The 22625-nt window shown below is 47.9% G+C and overlaps 2 protein-coding genes across 2 annotated transcripts in view; one reads left to right on the forward strand and one right to left on the reverse strand.

Annotated features, from left to right (window-relative positions):
* The first annotated feature begins 896 nt into the window (after positions 1-896).
* LOC146436872 (mas-related G-protein coupled receptor member X2-like) overlaps positions 897-22625 on the forward strand; it is a 23235-nt gene continuing 1506 nt past the window's right edge. The window contains exon 1 of the mRNA XM_085063291.1: positions 897-1605. Within this exon, the coding sequence (XP_084919417.1) occupies positions 974-1605 (632 nt within the window). The 5' untranslated portion in view covers positions 897-973. The remainder of the gene's footprint in view (positions 1606-22625) is intronic.
* LOC146436873 (mas-related G-protein coupled receptor member H-like) lies at positions 11117-12231 on the reverse strand. The gene is made up of 2 exons (XM_085063293.1): positions 12135-12231; positions 11117-11917 (listed from the first exon to the last, which is right to left on the reverse strand). The coding sequence occupies exon 2, from the start codon at positions 11865-11867 to the stop codon at positions 11211-11213; it is 657 nt and encodes a 218-aa protein (XP_084919419.1). The 5' UTR covers positions 11868-11917; positions 12135-12231; the 3' UTR covers positions 11117-11210.

Raw genomic sequence — 22625 nt, forward strand, 5'->3', positions numbered from 1 at the left:
TCTCCGGTCAACCTGTGCCTCAGCACCCTTACAGGGAAAGATTTCTCCCTAATATCACATCTGAACCCAACCTCTGTCAGTGAGAAAGCCATATCCCCTTGTCCTGTCCCTCCAGGCCCTTGTCCAAAGTCCCTCTCCAGCTCTCCTGGAGCCCCTTTAGCTCGTGGGTCATGAACTGTTTGCACTGGAAAGGATTGGCCCAGTGAGGGGATGTGAGATTCCATAGCTGGGGACACAAACACAGTGTCAGTGAGGGAGAGAGGAGGCAGTTCTGCTCCCAGGGTCTCCACACACACCCAGCAGGCTTCTCTCCCCTTTCCCAAGTGAGCATTCCAGGGAAGCTCTTGAAGATCCTGACCCAGGGACAGCAGCTGGTGTGTGTGAGGCAATGTGAACCCACAGTGTGTCTGCTCCAGTGAAATTCTCCAGGCTGAGAAAGGAAAGGTCAGACTCTTCTCTTTTAACACAATCAGTGTCCCCCTCTTTGAGGTGGGATCTGCTGACTGATTTTGGCAGGGGAATTGCAGTCTGTAGGGTATTAAAGCTCTAAATATTGTAGGGAAAGGGAGAGGGGGAATACTGAAACGAGTATCCTGCTGAAGGAATCCAGCAGACCAGTGATATCAACTGACACCTGAGAATCCAGGTCAGATCCACCACAAAGCCACTTGCTCTGATATCTCCACAGGAAATCTTTTCCTTCACCAACTGTTTTCCTCCTCCCGCTCTGTGCTGTCCAAAGCCAGGAAGGAGGTATCTCCCTGGCTTTTGTGCCAGGCAGTCATACCCATCTCCCACATCCTGCTAGCAATCTGTCCTGTCCCTTGCCTCTCCCTGTGCTGCTCCACATGGAAGCTGGGGGTAGGAAAAGATGGGAAAAGCTATGTGTGGGGGACAGCAGTGTTGGTAAGGTGTCTGTGTTTGTCACCCCTCCAGCTGTGTGAGGGGAAGGAGAAGCAGCAGAGGTGTCACAATGAGCACATTGTCCCCTGCCACGGACACAGCCAGCCCTGCCTGCTGGAGCCAGCTTGGTGGGAAAGTCTCCAATGGGAGCTGGAATGAGGACAAGCACTCCAACTGGACTGAGTGTGACAACAGCCACTCGAGCAGAGTCCCTGTCATGCTGCTCCTGTGCCTGTGTGCAATGGTGGGGAACGGGGCTGTCCTCTGGCTCCTCGGCTTCCACACCCACAGGAACCCCATCACCATCTGCATCCTCAGCCTGGCCATCGCTGACTTCACCTTCCTGCTCTTCATCACCATCGCCCTGGGGATATTTTATGGCCCAGAGAGCTTCTGCCACCAGCTGGGCTCACGGGGTGTGACAGCCAGGCTGAACGTCACCATCCTCTTCTCTTTCACTGCCCGGCTCTACTCTCTGACAGCCCTCAGTGCTGGGACAGCTCTCTTTGTCCTCCCTGTGTCCTGCTGGCCGTGCCACCGCTCCCAGCACTTCCCGGTGCTCCTGTGTGCTCTGCTCTGGCTCCTCTCCTTCCTGCTCACCATCACCCCCTGTTTCTGCCCTTTGGTGCTGGTGGCCTTGGTGCTGAGCTACCTCTTCTCAGTGCTCACCCTGATCTGTTCTGCTCTAGCCCTGCTGGCCAGGCTCCTGTGCTGCTCATGGAAACAGCCCCCACGGAAGCTCTGTGCCCTGGTCCTGCTGCCTGTTAACACGGAGGGGGAGGAGGGGTGGAACCAGGCCTCTGCGTTTACTGAAAGTGTCTCTATGGCTATCGAGAGATCACTCCAGCCAGCACTGCTCTGGTGCTGTACAGAAAAGCCCTTCTCACACCCGTGCCGGTGTAAGGCACAGATTCTCACTCACCCACGGAGTTGGATAACTCGTGCGTTACCAGAGACAAAGAATTCAGAGCGCTCAGTCAGCTGGAGGATCCAGAGGTTTATTCTGAAGGGTTCCAGGGTGAAAGAGGGTGAGAGACCCCAGCCGTCTACATTTAAAGGGATGGCTGGAGGGTCAGGGGAGAGGAGGCGGGGGGCACACCACAACCAATGGGGAGGAGGAAGGGATGGAATCAGGGGTTAGGTTACAGCTGGGGGGATTTACATAATTTGGGGAGGGACTATCGTGTTCTCCAGGGGGGCTAAGATGTCTCCCACCAGTGAAGCCTTGTGGTATTGGAACCACTCAGCTCCCCAGCAGTTCCTGAGGTGGTATTATCCACCCCAACAGCCTGTCACCTTCTTTCCCTTCTTCACCGCTGATTTTGGGTTCTGGCTCTTGCTGAGAGCCTTTGACCCCTCTGTCTTTGCCCTCAGCACCTCTGTCCTGCTCGCCTGTGCCAACAGCAGTGCCCAGCCTCTGATTTACTTCCTGGCTGGGAGCTGTGCAAAGGAATTCACCCTCTCTGTTAGAGTTGCCTTCCAGAGGGCTTTTGAGGATGTGCCAGAGCCCCGGAATAGGGACAACACAGTGGAATCATCATAAAGTGGAATTCTCATGAAATAGAATCACTGTGAAATAGAATCAAAAAACATCCTGAATTTGAATGGACTCATGAGGATCACAAAGTTCAGCTCCTGGCCCTGTACAGGCTATCCCAACAATCCCTCCCTGTGCCTGAGAGTGCTGTCCAAATGCTCCTGGAGCTCTGTCAGGCTGGTGCTGTGTGCAGCAGGGGAACTCCTGCCTGGGGTGGATTCAGCATGATGTGAGGAATCATCATGGGAAGGTTTGGGTCGGAAGGAACCTTACAGATCATCACATTCTGACCCTTTCTTCATGGGCAGGGACACCTTTGAAAGATTTTGTTTTCAAGTCTTTGCTTTGATTCTTTCCTATTCAACAGCTCTGAGATTTCTCGGCCTCAGAAATGAGCTTCCCTACCCTGTGGAATATTAAAATTGAGTCACCAAGTCTCAGACCTTCTGCAAATGGATTTTCTTGGTGTGTTTGCTTAAAAACAGCATGGACAAGAAATCTTGGCACAGCAGTGCAGAACAATTCCTGAGTGATTCCTGTCCATCTCCAGCAGGTCCTGACACACGGGAAGACTAAGGTGTGGAAAATTCACACTGAGCCCTTTTGCCCAGACGAGTGGGCAGGTGTTTGGGATTGCCTCTAGAAGTCTTTTCCCCAAAATGCACACTGAGTCTGGGGCTGTGGGCTGTCTTGTGGGCTGTCAGGACAAGGGATTGGAGCTGGAACTGCCTCTGCTGGGTTCTCCCATTTTCTCTGGGCTGTCTGGATGGTTTTAGCTCCACTCACGTTACAACTGTGACTCAAGGTTTGGCTCCACTTGAGGTGTGTCTGAGGGAAGCTGTGGCTGTCCCTGGATCCCTGGAAGTTTTCCACCACAGGTTGGATGGGGCTTGGAGCAACATACTCTAGTGGAAGTTGTCCCTACCTCTGGCATAGGGTCAGAAGAGAATGGTCTTTACAGTCCCTTCCAACCCAAACCATTTTATGATTCCATGGAAAACAAGAAGCTCAGGTACGGAGTGGCCTGGGTGACACAGGAGACAAGGAAGGTGCTTGGAGCTAGAAAAATACATGGAAGGATCACAATCCCTCTGCACTTGCCTTGGGAGAAACTCCCTTCATGATGGGAGTCCTTTCCTGGACAAGAGGTTGTACCTCAGAAAGTTTCTACTTTCCAATGGACAGAAAAATGGGAGACAGGGAAAGAACATCCCTCTCAGCTGTGGATGTTGCTCTGTTCTGTTAATCATTAACAACTCTGTTAATAAATGATTTTTAGATGTTTAACCTCATGTGCGTCTCCAAAGCATGACTCACCACCCAAGGCTTTCACTCTCCCTTCCCTTTCCAGAAGCAGTGGCACATTGCTTTCCCCTGGATTTAAGGCAGTGGGAAAAGGAGGGACAAGTTCCCCTGAGCAAGAGATGTGTCTGCTGCCCAGATCTCTCCCAGGAATGAGAAGCTCTTGGCACTGTCAACATCATCCCAAGCATTGCAGGAATGTGCCTTAGGAAGAGCTCTGGTATGAGACAGGTACCTGCCCTCCTCACACAAGACAGAGGCTTTAGAGTGGGAAAAACTAAGGAAACAAGCAATTTTTGGACACTGTTCACCAGGGATGAGCTCTGCAGCAAATGGATGTTCTTTATTCAACACATTTTGGGGTCAGAGTTATCATGTTGGAAACGAACAAAACTAATAAATCCAGATCTAATTATGGGGTGGTAACAATGGGAAAAAGATCAGTACAACCTGGATTTTGGCTCAAGCTGTTGTGCAGAGTTGCTGTTCAGCTCCTCCTGGGAATGGCCAGGTTCAGGATGGAGGTGCTGAAGGGCTTCCTTGGACATTGATGCTGGGGAACCAGAGGATGGTCCCATTCTGCAGAACAGCAGCATAATCCCCTGATTTCTCCACAATAAAATGGTCCAAGCACCTGGTGATGTGAATTTCCTTATTTCAAGCTCTTTTTTGGTCACAGGCACCAGAATTCTGTGGAATTCACCATCGTCCCTGCACTTTACTCAGAATGATTTATTATGGAATGGAAGAATGTGACAAATTCCCACTTAATGGGCAAGGGAATGTTGCTGTCCCTCCCCCAGCTCGGCAGCCCTACCTTGGGTCAGTTTGGTCTCTTCCCATGAGCAGGGAATACAGGGCTGGCTCTGTCAGACAGACGGGGAAGGATGTTCCTTGAGATCCCTACCTTTCTCCTGCCATCTAGAGGCCCCAGCCCCACAGAGATTTGGGAAATTGCTGCCCTCCCATACAGGATGTGTCCCCAGGACTTAACCTGTCACACTCTGCCCAGGCAAGAGATCCCCCAAAACCCCATGAAACTCATCTGCTGAGCCAAAGGAGATGGAGTTTATTCCCTGAGGCTGAGGCAATGAGGGTCATTCATAGGGAATACAGGAACAGGACTGAGCTCAGAGCCATGTGCCCACATGGTCCCATATTTGTGGGTGTCTTTGAGGTGACACATCTCCAGGTGCCTCACATCCAGCAGTGCCTCACAGAGCTGTCTCCTCCACCACAGCAGTGTCCCCAGGGCCATGGCTGCCCTCCTCACTCCTGGCTTTCTCCTCAAACACCCTCCGCAGGGCGACTTTGACAGAGCGCTGGAAGCGACGCCGCCGCCAGCTCCCCACCAGCACATAAATCACAGGGTTGAGGCTGCTGTTCAGCAGTGCCAGCAGAAAGCAGATGTTTCCGGGGAATAAAGCATCAGAAAAAGGAAGATAGAGGAGAACCTCCACACAGAAAGGGATGCCACAGGCGAAGAAGAGCAGGATGTTGAGCAGGATGGTGACAAAGAGCCTCCCTGGGTGTCTCCTCTGGGAGCCACAGCGGAGTTTGAGGAACAGGAGCAGGTTGGAAACCAACATCATGAGGGAAAAAGCCACGGAAATGGCGAGGGCTACCCATGCAAGGATGAACGCAGAGTACCCAATAAAGGTAAAGGTGACATAGAAGGAGGACACCAAAACCCCAATGAGAACCCAGAGGGACCCACTGACGATACCCGAGAGGTGCCGGGGGCGGTGGCAGCGATACCAGATGGGGCAGAGGATGGAGACACAGCGCTCCACGCTGAGGGCTGTCAGCAGCCCCAGGCCACTCAGGTCAAACAGGTAGCATGGGAGCCCAAGGGCACGCAAAAAATTCCAATACTGAACAAAAAAACGAAACAAAGACGTGCAAAATATTGCTAAGGTCAGAAAATCCAGTATAAGCAGGAGCAACAGGAGGAGCAGGCAGAAGTCAGCTACAGCCAGATTTAGGATGTAGACAGTGAAAGGGTTCTGCTTCATGTGGAAGCCCAGGAACCACACAACCATCCCATTCCCCACCAGCCCACAGAGGGAAATCCCCAGACCGACCGCAGAAATGGCAATCCTTGTATATGGAATGCCCAAGCATCCACGTGTCAGAAATTCCTGCCAGTCCAGATATCCATAAATTGTATCATTAAAAGTGAAGTTTGTTGTGCTGGTCTCCTCCATGGTGGATGATCCTGTTCCCAGTGGCTGCCTTCTCCTTCTTCCACCACCTTCTAGGGGGACATGGGGAACCAGAGGGAAATAAGGGCCATCAGCATTCCCAGCACTTCCCATCTGCTCACACAGCCCCACACCAGACCCAGGATGAAGCCCCACCCCTGCAGTGCCCAGGACAAACTCCCACCCTGTCTAGTCCCATCCCTAGAAAGGAGGCATCACCCACTACTCCATCCCTGGACTCCTACCTCCAAGTAGGAACAGCTCTGTCACAGGAGCTCCAGGGGAAAAGGATCTGGTGGTGGCTGCTGGGACCACAGGCTCTGCTTCAGCCTCATCCCTTGTGCCTGGTGTGCAGCCTTTAGCCCAGAGATCACATCCCATGGTCAGAGCCTCCCCTCACAATCTCACCACATCAGTGACAGCTTCCCCTCACATGTCCCAGGGACAGAGATCTTGTCAGGAGGAGGTGGCCACGTCACCCCCTTCCTCTCTTCCTGCCATTCTCTGCTGTTGTCCCACCATGTGAGGGGCTTCTGGCTTTCCCTGTGTGGTGGTGGATGGTGGGGATCCATCAACACAGGAGGGGACATATAACATTCCCAGGATGGCAGAGAGGTGAGAGAGATGAGCCAGAGACCTCCAAGAGTGAGAAATCCCTGATGTGCAGACCTGCAACAGCACAAGTTGCTCAGTGCCTCTAGTGACATGTATCTGGCACTCAAAGACTTCTCCCAACTTCCTTCTGGGACACACTTCCAGGAGTTGCACCTTTCTCCATTTCCCTCTCAGGGATGGACCTTGAACTTGTGTTCTCTCCTTGTTTCAAGTCTTCCTCTTGCTCCAAATCCTGCAGCTCCCGGGTGGACACCCTGGAGAGACCATGGACCTTGTGCATTAACAAGGGTATCTTTGGAGCACATCAGTCTGGGGGATGACAAGCACAGGATACAGCTCCAGAGGAGATGAAAAATGCATGAAAGAAGTGCAGAAAACAAGCAACAAAATCCCAGTCCCTGTGCTGTGAAAGGCTGAGATTGTGTGGCAGGAACCACTTGGAGATAAGAGCACACTGGCAGCACCATGTACCCCACAAACCTAATCTCAGAGGAGACACATGCTCAGCAGGGGAAATTGGGCTGCTGATTGTGGTTAGATGGGATGTGATGAGAGGCTGTGGGCAAAGCCCTCGTGCACTCCTGTGTCTGGGCACTGGTGATTTCCCACAGCAAGTGGACACAAGGCCAGTGCTTGTCCTCATGGCTGCTGCTCAGGGGCTCTGTTGGCACCCAAGGGGCAGGGACTGGGTTCACAATGAGGTCTGGAATTTCTGAGGGGTTCACAAAACCCTGTAAAAGCTGAAAGGACCATAGTGGAGCAGGCTTTCCATGGACAGGCTCTTCCCTCACCAGAGGAGCATTTTACCTCAAGGTTCACAGCATCTGAAGGGACATAATATTATCTGTGCTGTGCTCTCCTTCTTCATTGTCTTAAACCCAGTAAATGGTGTTTAAAATTATAGAACTTGAGTGTCTGAATTAATAGGATCATAGCAGATCAGCAGCTCCTCATGAAGAACTGGGGGGAGGAGAGGAAGGGGGTGATGAAGCCACCTCCTCCTGACAAGATCTCTGTCCCTGGGACATGTGAGGGGAAGCTGTCACTGATGTGGTGAGATTGTGAGGGGAAGCTCTGACCATGGGATGTGATCTCTGGGCTAAGGGCTGCACACCAGGCACGAGGGATGAGGCAGAGGCATAGCCAGTGGTCCCAGCAGCCATCCCCAGATCCTTTTCCCGTGGGGTTCCTGTGACAGAGCTGTTCCTACTGGAGGGAGGAGTCCAGGGATGGAGTAGTGACAGATTTTTCCTGCCCTGGGCCTGGGCACTGCAGGGGTGGAGGTTCTTCCAGGGGCTGTGTGAGCAGATGGGAAGTGCTGGGAATGCTGATGGCCCTTATTTCCCTCTGGTTCCTCATCTCTCCCTAGAAGTGGTGGAAAAGGAGAAGACAGCCACTGGGAACAGGATCATTCACCATGGAGAACAGCACAACAAACCTCACCCTGAATGGATCTGTGGACTTGGAGGAATATCTCCCAGATCAATGCTCGAGCTTTCTCTACACACTGATTGCTCTTGCAGGGGTCTGTCTGGGGATTTCCCTCTGTGGGCTGGTGGGGAATGGGATGGCCATGTGGTTCCTGGGCTTCCACATGAAGCAGAACCCTTTCACTGTCTACACCCTAAATCTGGCTGTAGCTGACTTCTCCCTGCTCCTCCTGTTCTCCCTGCTTATCTTGGCTTTTCTGACCTTAGCAGCATTTTGCACATCTTTGATTCATCTTGCTCCTCACTACACAGATTTTGTATTTGCAGTGGAACTCCTGTGCCACCTGTTTAACCTGAGCAGCCTGGGGCTGCTGACAGCTCTCAGCATGGAGCGCTGTGTCTCCATCCTCTGCCCCATCTGGTACCAAAGCCACCGCCCCCAGCACCTCTCGGGTGTCATCAGTGGGTCCCTCTGGGTTCTCACTGGGGTTTTGGTGTCCTCCCTCTACCTCACCTTTACTGAAGACTCAGGGACAGTCCTTGCAGGTGTAGCCCTTGTGATTTCCCTGATTCTGTCTGTAGTGATGTTGGTTTCCAACCTGTTCCTGTTCCTCAGGCTCTGCTGTGGCTCCCAGAGGTGGCAGCCAGGGAAGCCCTGTGTCACCATCCTGCTCAATGTCCTGCTCTTCTTTGCCTTCAGCATCCCTTTCTGCTTGGAGGTTCTCCTCAGCCTTTCTGATTCTGGCAAGTTATTCCCAGAAAACACCTCCTGGCTGCTGGCATTGCTGAACAGCACCCTCGGCCCTGTGATTTATGTGCTGGTGGGGAGCTGCCAGCAGCACTTTCTGTGCTCCACCTAAGTTGATCTGTGGACAGTGTTTGAGGGGAAAAGCAGGAGTGAGGAGGTGAGCCACAGCCCTGGGGACACTGCTGTGGTGGAGGTGACAGCTCTGTGAGGCACTGCTGGACACGTGGCACCTGGAGATGTGTCAGAGACAGCCAGAAGTATGGGGACATGAGGCCACATGGCTCTGAGCCAGAGCAGCCTGGCTCAGCCCTGTTCTCTGGCTGTGCTCCCCATGGAATGACCCTCTGTGTTGGTTTTGCTTGGACCAATTTTTGTTAGTAGGGGTGCCACAAAGATGGCTCCTGTGAGAAGCTTCTGGAAGCTTTCACCATGTCCAGCAGAGCCAATCTCTAATTGCTCTGAAGATGATATATATGCTGCTGGCCAAGCCTGTGCCAGTTGGAGATGCTGGGTACTCCTCTGTGATAACATATTGGAGGAGAAATCAAAGCAAATGTGCATGCAGTTGTTTCTAGCCAGGGAAGGAGGAAGAGGAGGTGACAACATGTGAGGGAAACAACATGGAGACACCAAGGGCAGTGCAGAAGGTGAGGGAGGAGGTGCTCCAGGCACCAGAGCCAAGTTTCCTCTGTAGGCTGTGGTGAAGACCATGGTGAAGCAGGATGTCACCCTGCAGCCCATGGGGTCCAACAGGGTTGCAGAAATCCACCCACAGCCCATGGAGGAAGTGCCCCATGCCAGAGTGGGTGGGTGCCTGGAGGAGGCTGTGATCCAGTGGAAGTCTCAGTGGAGAGAGAGAGCCCTTGATTCCCAGCTGGAGCAGCCTGTGCTTGGAGGAGTGCAGCCTGTGGACGAGGGAGCCACAGCACAGCAGTTTGGGAGGACTGACTGCCCGTGGGAGGAGCTCACATTGCAGCAGGATTGTCTGTGCTGCTGCTGTTCCTGAGTTTGGAGCTGCACTGGAGGAGTTCCCAGAGATCTCTCTCCTGTGGAAGAGACCCCATGGCAATGCAGGGAAGGACCTCTCTCCCTGAGCAGTAGAAGATCCTGGGGATGAGCTGACCCAAAGCCCCACACCCTGCCTTCCCTGCACTGTTGGTGGGAAGGAGGGAGGGGGCGAGAGGAAAAACAGTGTCTTTAAGGGTTTCTTTTACTTCTCATTATCTTCCTTTAACTCTGTTAGTAATAAATTCAATTTGCAACTTTAAGTGGAGCCTGTTTTTCCCTTGAAGTGTTTTCTCACTGTCCTTTATTTTGACTCATGAACGCTTAACTGATTTATTTTTTCCTCCCCTCTTCCCGGATGTGGCAGGGGAGAGAACAAGCAAGCAGCCGCCATAGGTGCCTGGTGTTTGCTGAGGCTGAAACCACGGCAGACACTCAGGAGGATGTGGATGCACAGAAATTAGTCTGAGGAAAGTGATGTTTAGGTATTAGATAAGTTTTAATGACTATATATGGTTATAATGGATAAAACCCCTGCTGTAAAGTCTCACCTCAGACATAGAACCATGAGAGATCCTTCTGTGTGTCCTGTGCAGGTAAAGAATTCCTGCTTCCTAATGATTCCCATGGTGTTAGAAAGTTTATTCCAGCCCCTTTTGGTATCGCTCCCCATTCCTATTTCCACCCCACTGCCCATCCCATCCCATCCCATCCCATCCAGCAGCTTTCCCGGCCTCTCCCTGGCTCTGAGCACAACCTGTAGCTCTGCTGCTCTCCAGTGAGGACATTTGGGATCAGCAGCATCCACACCCTTCCTGACCCCTCCTGACCCCTCTGACACACCCAGACTCCCCCCAGGGCCACCTTCCCCCCTGACAGCCCCACTGCTGCCCTGCTCCAGCCGGGACCAGGGAGATCTTTGCTGTGCCACTCAGAGAGCAGCTGGGAAGGGAATGCTGAGCCCCTGGGCCATCCTGCCCATGCCGGCTGTGCCGCTGCCATCCCAGCTCTGGGCACTCGGGATCATGTTAGCTGCAGGGAGCACAAGCCATGCCTGTGTCCCCTCCCTCCCTCCCTCCCTCCACCCCCATTCCCGGCTGGCAGCAGGAGCCAGAGGAAGGCAGCAAGCGCTGGCAGACGGGGTGAAGGCAGCTCAGGGTTCAGGATGCTGTTTATTGATATCAGACTGCAGTGGGATGCAGGAACCAGGTGCCAGGGGGATTTTTGGGATCACAGCTGTGTTGCAAAATATTCCCTTGGGGGAATAGTGTTTTAGGACCTGGGAGGGAGGAGGAAAGCCATGCTCCAATGTACTCCTTGCAGAGCATCCCTCCCACATGCACCTGCTCGCTTCTACTGCAGGAATACAGTGTGGGAGGGAGATCCTGTGGATATTTATTAATCAGGTGACTCAAGGAAACCCTCAGCCTCTGTCCCAGGGTCCCTCAGCAGTGCAGTCAAAGGGATCAACAGGCTAAGACCACTGTGTCTGTGGTGGTGTCTTTTTTGCTGGCAGAGTTGTCTTCCTGCTCCTCAAAAACCCTCTGGAGAGATTCCCTTAGGGACCCCACGGGGCAGGTCCTCAAACACCTCCCCACCAGGAAGTAGATGAAGGGTTTGTAGGTGCTGTTGATGCAGGTGAGCAGGAAAAAAACCTGGAAGGACACAACAATGTAGCCGAGCTGGTGCAGGAAGTTCCAGATGGTGAGGAGGAGAGTGAAGAGCAGAATGAGGAAGATAACAATGTCACGCTTGTTGAGTTGCTGCTGCTGGGAGCCACATTTTGCCTGAATGAAGTTGATTGATCTGGAAATGACGTCGGGTGCAGCAAAGAGGAGCAGGATGAATGCAAATGTGGAGATGAGAGCCACCCGACATTGCTCCTGCTTGTTTGATGGACACAGGGAAGTCACCGTGGGAATGACAGTGATGAGAGTGAAGAAAGCCCAGAATTCGACACTGTGCACCACCCACAGCAGGCGCTCTGGAAGGCGGCAGTGGCAGAAGCCCTGGTACAGCTTGTACATGCCCATCCCAATGCTGGTGTCTGTCAGCCGCCACAGCCCCCAGTAGTAGGAGACCACAGACATCTGGTAAAGGAAGCTCAGGTACACCAGGGGCATGATAGTGGAGCAGGACACTTCCTCCACCAGGAAGAGCAGGGTGGAGGGGACTGTGAAGAGGAGGAAGAAGAAGTCGATGACAGCCAGATTAAAGATTTTGATGTTAGGGTCTTTCAGTCTGAGGAGGCAGAGGACAGCCCCATTCCCAGCCAGCCCACAGAAGCAGATGAGCAGTGTGACACTGTGTATGGCCATGCTGCTGACATCTATTTCACATGGATCATCCTCTTCAGTGGGTGAGGCAGGAGGGGGGGTGACAGTGCTCACCTCCATGGATGGACGCTGGGCAGGTGGTGGGATGAGGCCCCTGGCTGTGGTCAGAGCGGATGGGGAGTCAGTGCTTGGAGAATCCCAGGATGGACCATGCAGCTCCTCAGCAGCTCCGTGCAGCAGGAAGGATTCAGTAGAGAGCAGTGAGATGTGCAGGGGAGGAGGGCAGTGGAAATAGTGGGGTGGGAGAGGGAGGTGGGACGGTTGGGATGTTTGGCAGGAGAATGATTAAGAACACAGAGAATAAAAATTTTCAGCTTCCCTGAAGCAGTTGAAAGACCAGCTGGACAAAAAGATAAAAGGATGTAAAGGTGTGGACAGAGAAGGATAAACGTGGGTGGAACCAGTGGAGAAAGAGATAAGGAGGCCTCCAGTGCTTTTGGGACAAGTTCTGTAACAAGAAGCAACAGCACATGGCCAAAGGAAAAGTTCAAGGAGGGTCACCTTTAATATTGCAGCATTCAGTGAATACTGCAATCCTGTACAGTGAATACAGTGAATACATTCAGTGATGATTATTTATTTGGAAAGAAACACTTTTTTATTACTTTGAAAGATTTTAATGGATAAAACCCCTGTTGTAAAGTCTCTCCACACACAGAAAAAGGAGAGATCCTTCCGTATGACCTGCACAGATAAAGAATTCCTGCTTTCTAATGTGTTCCATTGTGTCAAAAAGTTTTTTCCATCTGATTTCAATACCAAGATACAGAAGGGAAGCTCAGGGCAGAGGGAGGAGCTGGGGAGGGCACTGCAGTCACTGGGAGAGGGTGGCAGGAACAGAGCAGCTGCTGGAGGAGAGGCAGGTGGGGTAGGGAGGAAGGCAAACATTGCACTGACCTGTTCAGTGTGGGGCAGCAGCAGGCAAAGGGTGTCTGTCCAGATCAGTGGCAGTTCCCAGCATCCCTTCCTCCTTTGGGGTCCACATCCTAATGCAGATCCTCGTGTAGGATTTGGATCCGCAGGATTAGATCGGTTTGTTTGTCAGTTGCACATGGTCGGAACAAAATCCGAAGATTCATTTGATCTTCGAGAGACGAGAGATCTCTGAAGTCAGGTCATAGAGCATGGGGTTAATTGTGAAAGGGCATGGGTGTAGGAGAGCTGCCAGGGGCTGCCAGCTGCAGCCCAAAGGAGGTCAGAGGAAAAAGAGAGAGAGAAAGAGAGAGAGATAGAGCAGAAAAGATAGAAAAGAAAAAGTTGCAAGGTTGCCATTTACAATACAATAAATCATCTTCTGTGTTGAATATTCTAATTCTTATTAACCAATGTAGAACAAGCTACAAATCCTACAACATTTACAGACAACCTATTAGAACCATCGCATTACCATACGGCGTTATATTTTAAACTCTAAAAACTGCTCTTTGGACGCTCTGCCCAGTTGGCAGGGTCTGCTCTGACCCTTGGACCTGCCTACGAGCAGAGGGTATTGCTTCATCAAGAGGGGATTAGCTCCAGTCAGCCATAACACTGTTTTCTACTTCTTCAGTAAATGGGGTTTGGTAACTCAAAGCTTGTCTTCATTTCAATCTCGCTTATATTTTCCAGATTCTCAGCATCTTTTGCCAGGTAATCATATTTATAAGGCTTTCTTATTTCATCTTCCCCAACATCCTCCCAGGTCAGTAACATGAAGGAGAAAGTGCCCAGATCCCCAGGAGGTCCCCTCTCCTGTCCTGCTGACTCCTCTCTGTGCCCTGTCACAGTGTTGCTTCCCAAGACTCTGTGGAGTCACGGGGGAGTCGGAAACTGCAGTTTTGGCTACATCTGAGTTTCACTTCCTTTTTTTTTTTTTTGCTTTTGCTGCAAGGGAAGTGGCTTTTTTCAAAAGCTCCACCAGAACTGTGGGAATGGCTCGTCATTTCCTCTTGATTAGAAACACTCCTTCCCTGGATAATGTCCCATTCTCCAACTGCTGTCCCTTTCGTCTCCCTACAGGTTTCTACCATTGCTCATTTCTGTTCCCTGAGGGGTCATGGTCCCTCCAGCAGCAGAGGGATGCTGGTGGTGCTGGTGGCACTGGAATGCTGGCAGTGCTGGCAGTGCTGGGGAGGCAGCTGGGTGCTTCTCAGAAACAACTCCCTTTCTGGGAACAGCTCTGGGACCATTGCCAAAACCTTCCCTGGACTCAAGGGAGCACAACTGAGACAAGAATTGCCCTTTTTTCTCATTCTGCTGTAGGCACACTCTGTCCAAGGGAAGGACAGAAAAGAGTTGCTTGCAGCCAGGTTATCAGCAGTTAGACCCCACATTAATTACTGCCAATCCCCTTAATGATGCAATAAAAGTTAAAAGAGATCAGATTTAGCAGTGCTGTTATCCCCCTATCAGCCCTTCACCAGAGCTCATCCTTCTTCTCCTCCATCCTGTGAGCACTTGTGGTTGTTTTTACTGATCCCACCCCTTCACCAGCCGCAACAGCTTCCAAAAGTCCACATTGCTCCAAATGCAAATCAGTTTGGCCTTGGACACTTCCTGGGATCCTGGGGCAGCCACAGCTTCTCTGGTCAACCTGTGCCTCAGCACCCTCACAGGGAAGGATTTCTCCCCAATATCACATCTGAATGCACTCTCTGTCAGTGGGAAGCCATATCCCCTTGTCCTGTCCCTCCAGACCCTTCTCCAAAGTCCCTCTCCAGCTCTCCTGGAGCCCCTTTAGCTCATGGATCAGGAACTGTTTGCACAGGAAAGGATTGGCCCAGTGAGGGGATGTGAGATTCCACAGCTGGGGACACAAACACAGTGTCAGTGAGGAAGAGAGGAGGCAGTTCTGCTCCCAGGGTCTCCACACACACCAGATTCCAGCAGCAGCATCCCAGCTCCAGGACACATGTCAGTCTGGGTGGGAATCATCTCATTTCAGCTTTCTAGGAATTCTGTGGAATTCACTGTCGGCTGCTGTCTGACTCCCAAGGGAGTGTAGAAGATGAGTCGAATGAAATCTCTAGCTTTCTAATGGTTGTAGCCAAGAGAGCAGCATTGATTCACCTCTTCTCAGAAAAAATGACATTTCTGAAATGTTAAATCATCCCTCTCCTGTATGCCTGTGCTCCAGCTCACACACAGCATTCCATTATTGCATGAATCCTCTTGGAAACTGCATGGTGAAAGTCAAATACCATTGAAGTTGTGGGATACAAGTAGGAAAACAATATTTGAACCAGGAATCAAATTTTGTAGCGCAGGGTCCTAGGGATTCACCCCAGGAATGAGAGGGGCAAGTTCAGGCAGTTCAGAAGACAAGATTTCAGGATTGGGGTTGCTTTAAAACGAAAGAGGAACCTGACACAGAGACAAACTGCTTTCCCACAGGTCTCATTGCTGAGGCTCTCTCCTGTTACTCATTTCCTGGACAAACTCAACGGCAGATTAGAAGCAGAGCTCTGATACCAGCAAAGGCTCAGAAAGTTCCCTGTTTGTGAGAGCCCTGGAGAACATGATCCAGCAGGGACAAAAGGGGGCCTGGGACAGACCCCTCACTGGACACTGTCCAGGCTCACCCAGCAGGCTTCTCTCCCCTTTCCCAAGTGAGCATTCCAGGGAAGCTCTTGAAGATCCTGACCCAGGGACAGCAGCTGGTGTGTGTGAGGCAATGTGAACCCACAGTGTGTCTGCTCCAGTGAAATTCTCCAGGCTGAGAAAGGAAAGGTGAGACTCTTCTCTTTCAACACAATCAGTGTCCCCCTCTTTGAGGTGGGAGCTGCTGACTGATTTTGGTGGGGGAATTTCAGTCTGTAGGGTTTTAAGGCTCTAAATATTGTGGGGAAAGGGAGAGGGGGAATACTGAATCGAGTGTCCTGCTGAAGGAATCCAGGAGCTCAGTGGCATCAACTGACACCTGAGAATCCAGGTCAGATCCTCCACAAAGCCACTTGCTCTGATATCTCCACAGGCAATCTTTTCCTTCTCCAACTGTTTTCCTCCTCCAGCTCTGTGCTGATCAAAGCCAGGAAGGAGGTATCTCCCTGGCTTTTGTGCCAGGCAGTCATACCCATCTCCCACATCCTGCTAGCAATCTGTCCGGTCCCTTGCCTCTCTGTCAGAGACTGAAATAGTTCATGCCTCAAACATTGATATAAAATTTTGCTCATTATAACAAAAAGTGTATAAAGAAGCTACAATCAAAGAAACCTCCCTGAAGATACCTGACTGGGACTTTGGATTGAGTCAAACTGCTGAGATTAGATAAAGGGAAACCCTATTGTTCAATCATCTCAGGCTGAGGGAAAGGTATGCATACACAAAGGCCAAAGCCAGTAGCTGCACTAAGGATCATCCCTGGCTTAGTTTGGGGTGGGGGCAGAGCACAGCTCACAGAAGCCAAGTTTACACAGACTGGCCCAGCTGTGGAACCCCCAGCCTCACTGGCTACATCCACGGGACTTTCACGTGAGAGGCAGCTGAGGGGGAGTCACAATCCATCACAGACCCCCCAGAGTGCTAGGCCTGGCACCACAGGAGTGCAGGTGATGCAAGCAGAGTCTGCTGCTAGAGGCTGCCCCTCCCCTGGGAGGACATGCCTGGACATTGCCCCTGGCCTGAGTGTATATTAACCCATGGCATCCTGTGCTTTTGGGGGGACCATCACCACCAAGGAGACCGGCTGGAGAGGATCAACGCAACATCATTGGGATCCACGATGGTGATATTTTCTCTTTCCCTCTTTCTGTCCCCCCCACCTCTTTTCTTACTTCTGTTTTTCTCTCTTTTCTTCTCTCTCTCTCTCATATTTTCTATCAAATAAAACTCATACTATTGACTGGCATATGGTCTCGTTTGTATCTTAATTCGGGCAGAGGTATTTCTAAAGAACCTTAATAATTAGATCATAACATTTTATTGGCATAGTCGGCAGGATAGCATTCTCTGACCCGAAGTGCCTTTCACAATACTATTGTCTTCTCTCATCAAATAATTTCACGTTCTTCCTTTTATACTATTTAATTATTAATTATTATAATAATTATACTATATCATAATTATTAATTATTCTATACTATGTTAGTATACTTTATACTAACAAATACAAACACTACCTTTTTTTTTAAAGGGTGGTAAGAGTTGTTATGACTCCATCCATAACAATTCTCTTACACCAACTTTCTTTGACGGGTTGTGCATATTCTAGTTTGTTTAAATACTTAGAAATTTGACTGCAATTTTCTCTGAGTACATTGTGGAAATTGAAGTGTCATCTCTGGGGGCCAGAAGTTATAGTAAACTGATATGGGGGTTCTAGTTCCCTTTAGTTTCTTTTGTTGTGCGAGTCCAGAATTGGCAGGTTTCAGTCCTGAAGCCAATTCTGCTGCTTGTGTCTCGTGGGGAGGCCTTCCTGTCTGCAGTTTGTAGTAAAAGCCTCTCCTTGGTGTTTTGTGCGGAGCTGTAAAGCTCCTGTTTGTGGTGTTGTGCGGAGCCTAAAAACTCCTGTTTGGAGGGGACCCACGCCCCTACTTTGTGTGGAGCTGTAAAGCTCCTGTTCGTGGTGTTGTGCAAAACCAAAAATCTCCTGTTTGGAGGGGACCCACGCCCCTACTTTGTGGTTTTTGTGTGTGTGTGTATTTTGTTGTAAAAAGCCAGAATTGACAGGTTTCACTCCTGAATTCACTTCTGCAACTCTTGTCTTTTAGGGAACACCCCCCACCACCCTCCCCCCCAGTCTGTGGTTTGTGTGGAAAACTAGAATTGGTTCTAACCCTGAAGCCCATTATAAAGCTGCTGCCTTGTGAAGATAGTGTTGTCCCTGTACAAGCTTAGGTATTTTTCATGCAGCTTCCTCTGTTGGGAGGCTGTAGAAAAAGTTTAGGGGAAAATTCCTATCCCAAGCAGCCAGTGTAAAGATAATGTTGTATTGTCTTTCTTTAGTTAATTTGTTACTTGCCTGTCTACCCTAGCTTAGACTTAGTGCAAGAAAAAGTGGAATAAGAAGCAATTGGTTACTAAAAATATGCTTGGTTACTAAAAAGGTGATTAGTTCTTCAAAATGTTTTAAGCAATGGCATTGCTTGTCACTAAATTTAATAATGTCCAAAAAAAAAATCACTAAAACTAAAAAAAAAAAATTAATGCAATTAACAACTTGTTCCACTCAGGCAAGTATTGCCGGGGAAGCTTGTTTCTTTTCTTTTCCAGGAATGTCAAACACTCTTGCATTGAAGATAAGGAAAACGAGTATGAGAGCAGAAAATCTGCAAACAGCAAAATCATGCCTAAATGTGATGACCTTTTCTTCATGTAAAGTCTGTCGTTTAGTGTTAGCAACAAGAAGTTTTATTTCATTTTAATAATTGGCCTGGTGGGCCACATTTTCACTTTTCTTTTATAGGAATGTACCAACACATGAAATGATGCTGCATGAGAGCCAGTGAAAATTTAAAATGTCACCATAATTGCTTGCATTGTCAGTTTGTTAACATTTGTAATTTATTCGTGTTGTCATTGCAAGTAACTTGCTAGAAGATCAAATATTAGTTAAAATATTTTATATATTCTTATGTTTGATTTTTATCTAACTTATTTTGTCTTTTTACTGAAAAATAATGTGGCAAAAGTTGTTATAGATGCATAATTTGTCTCAACCAATTTAATCCTGAGAGTTGGTACAAGAATTTATACAAAATGCACTAATCTTCTCGGTTCTGCCTTAGAAAAATTTAAAATTATTATAATTTGGCTAAATTTTTCAAATTTACTAAGTAGTGAATTAAAAAATCTTAACAAAACACAAACGTTATATGGAATGACATGAATAAAATACAGAAAAGCCTTCTACCAGCTCTCAAACCAATGGCTGTTAAATCTCCTGCCATATATCCTAAGAGAGTATTTTAACTCTGCCTCAAAAATTCAAGAGAAAAAACTAGTTGAGATAATACAACTGAATTTGAAAAAGAATCAATTTCATTTTTTAATTACACTGATTGTAAAGCTATAATTTCTAATTTGTTTCAAGGCTAAATTACAACAGTGCTATAATCTGAATCTTAAAAAACAGAGCATAGCCCTCATGTAAAGATAAGATTGCTTAACAATAATTTTTATAAAATCTTTTGTATGTTAATTTTGTATCATAAAAGTAATTTTCATGATGTATAAAATTATCCAGCGAAAAAAAAATATTACCTATAAAATTCTACCAACTATATGTAAATGTGGTCGAGAAAGAAACATACATCCCTGCTAAATCCATCCACATTTATACGAAAAAAAAATGAAAACCAGCTGTATAATTCTATAACCAATTTCCAAACATATTAAGCTAACATCTAAGAGATACAATATAAAAATACCCCTCACACCCACCACCCATTTAAAAACACTAATTCCTGGGGTCGCGGGGTGGAGGTACTGACTAATGAAAATTAAATTGATGATTACAATTGAATTTATGCTTTGAACTATTGTACCTATTAGTATAATTGCTCATGTTATTGCTTCTACTATTTCTATCTTTTCTCCCATTATCTTTTTTTTCATCACCTCCGTAGACAACCCATAGGCTAAAGAAGATTGCTAAAAAAGAGACATTTATTACAATGTTTGAGTCACGGGGTGGCTGTCAGAGACTGAAATAGTTCATGCCTCAAACATTGATATAAAGTTTTGCTCATTATAACAAAAAGTGTATAAAGAAGCTACAATCAAGGAAACCTCCCTGAAGATACCTGACTGGGACTTTGGACTGAGTCAAACTGCTGAGATTAGATAAAGGGAAACCCTATTGTTCAATCATCTCAAGCTGAGGGAAAGGTATGCATACACAAAGGCCAAAGCCACCAGCTGTGCTGAGAATCATCCCTGGCTGAGTTTGGGGTGGGGGCAGAGCACAGCTCACAGAAGCCAGGTTTACACAGACTGGCCCAGCTGTGGAACCCCCAGCCTCACTGGCTACATCCATGGGACTTTCACGTGAGAGGAGCTGAGGGGGAGTCACAATCCATCACAGACCCCCCAGAGTGCTAGGCCTGGCACCACAGGAGTGCAGCTGATGCAAGCAGAGTCTGCTGCTAGAGGCTGCCCCTCCCCTGGGGGGACATGCCTGGACATTGCCCCTGGCCTGAGTGTATATTAACCCATGGCATCCTGTGCTTTTGGGGGGACCATCACCACCAAGGAGACCAGCTGGAGAGGATCAACGCAACATCGTTGGGATCCACGGATGGTGATATTTTCTCTTTCCCTCTTTCTGTCCCCCCCACCTCTTTTCTTACTTCTCTTTTTCTCTCTTTTCTTCCCTCTCTCTCTCATAATTTCTCTTAAATAAAACCCATACTATTGACTGGCATATGGTCTTGTTTGTACCTTAATTCGGGCAGAGGTATTTCCAAAGAACATTAATAATTGGATCATAACATTTCCATACACAAAAAAATATATCCATTTTAGAAATAATAATCTTCAATGTTCAAAACTTTAAAACAGAAACCTGAGGCTGCTTGATTCCAAAAACTATACAGCCAAATGGTTTTGAATAATTGCACTTTCTCAAGAGATTGATGTAGTTGCATCTAAGTGATTTCACCATGCCCTCCCTCTTCTCCACCAAAGGCAGGAACATAAAAATGAGAGAGAACTAAATGATTGTGAATATTTTTGCACATATAGATACATAATTCCTCGAGATACCATTCTCAATTTATTATTTTACCAGCAAAACAGCACATTTTAGGATTGAGACTAATAGGCAGCTGAATCCTTTCTCACTATGTACTTTTGGAAATACACATGAGTCTTCCAGAACCACTCAGAACTTTCTATGTATAACATTCAGCTGCCTGCACAGATAACTCCATATAATTCTGTCTCCCACGATGTCCTTTCTAAATTTTACTAAACTTGTGTTTTCAGGAAGTTTTTTTTCTTCTTTTGTTGTTTTGGTTCTTTTAAATCAGATGAATGTAGATCATATTACAACACTGATACAAATATCACAAAGGTCTATAAAGTCTACCAAAATTTCTATACATTTTTGGTGATGTAATCATGAAAAAAAAACATATTTGGGGTTTCTAACAGAGCAAGCAGTAACTTGTATACAATGTACTAAATGACATCATTTGTTTCCTCACTTACACAGCCATCAGAACTGACAGTGAAGTCAGTGTTCAAACATGAAATACAACTGTATTCTGCATCACCAGAGGAGCATCCTTTGCTTACCAAAGTTATTGATACACAGCCATCAGTCCATTCTACTTATAATGCTCACAGGCTTCAGACTTGTTTTTTTATAAAATGTGTTACAATTGCATACAGATACATAACTCAAGACTTAACTGTTAAGAAACCCAAAATTCCTCAGTGACCTCCCCATCTACACCGAGTCGCCTTGCATCTTCTAATATACTAGAGACCTGCTTATCAATTTATGCTCATTATTCAAGTAAAAAGGACTTAAGCATACAATCCCACTTCTGACAGATATGACACATGCATTTCATGGTTGTATTTAGGCTTTGCAAGTATAAGATACACAGGAAGACTGCTCAGACTCATCTGTTTTGCAAGTGTTGACTTCACATTTCAAACCAAGGGAAGCTTTTGCAGTATCTGTGAGGTCAGCACATTCTTTACATAGATATACTTCTGTTGCTGCTAGACAGCTCAGGAAATAAAATCCACTGGTATAAATCATTAGTGTCTTCTCTCAGAGCTTGTTGAACAACCCCACTCTCCATTGAAAGGCAATAGCCCATTAAATGAAGGAAGAGCACAGAGGAGAAATTATGCCCCTGGGAAAAGTTAGATTTCTATATTCAGTTTAGTTGCCATTTATGCCAGCCATGTAAGGATAGAAGTCATGACCCCCAGGGGAAGAGGTGAGTGCCTCAGTCTGGCAGGTCTCTCTGCTAACTCTGCATTATTCTTTAGAAACAGGCTCATTTTGTGTATTATTAATGACATTTTAATTCTGAGGGTAGTGCCAAAGAGAGATAGATCTTCCAGTTGTAGCTCATTGTACATCTTTAGGCTGAGTAGCAAAAAGACTGACTCTTGCCAGCACTGAAGACCAAGGTATATATATGGTATATTTATATATATGCTGTATAAATTTGAGTCCCAGTCTTCATCCTTGTATGAATTAATATTTTATTTCTCCCTTTCTCTTCACCTGCAAGCACCACAGGAGATGCCCTGAAATACTCATCAGTGAAAGAACCACATAAAAGGCAAAAACAAGTAGGTTTTGTTTTCTAGCCTTGTACCATTCTACCAAAAGCCACAGAGTCAAACCCATGTGATTTTGTGCAAGTCTCATTTCAGAACAATTCAGGTGCTGTACCCTGACTCAACCAATAATGACTTCAGGTGGAATGTTTTCAGTCTCTTCCTGACTAACACGAGATGAAGTAGAACAGCCAGTATCAGGGATAATAATAATGTTTGAATCTGCACAAATATTTACATCTGCAATATCCAGATAAGTTTTGCTGGCTGTGAGAAGTCTGAATAGCAAATGCACCAGGTCCTGGAGGAAATTCTACTCTG

Source organism: Lichenostomus cassidix, chromosome 5 (genome assembly GCF_008360975.1).
Source record: "Lichenostomus cassidix isolate B80296 chromosome 5, HeHo_3.0, whole genome shotgun sequence".
Classification (NCBI taxonomy): domain Eukaryota; kingdom Metazoa; phylum Chordata; class Aves; order Passeriformes; family Meliphagidae; genus Lichenostomus; species Lichenostomus cassidix.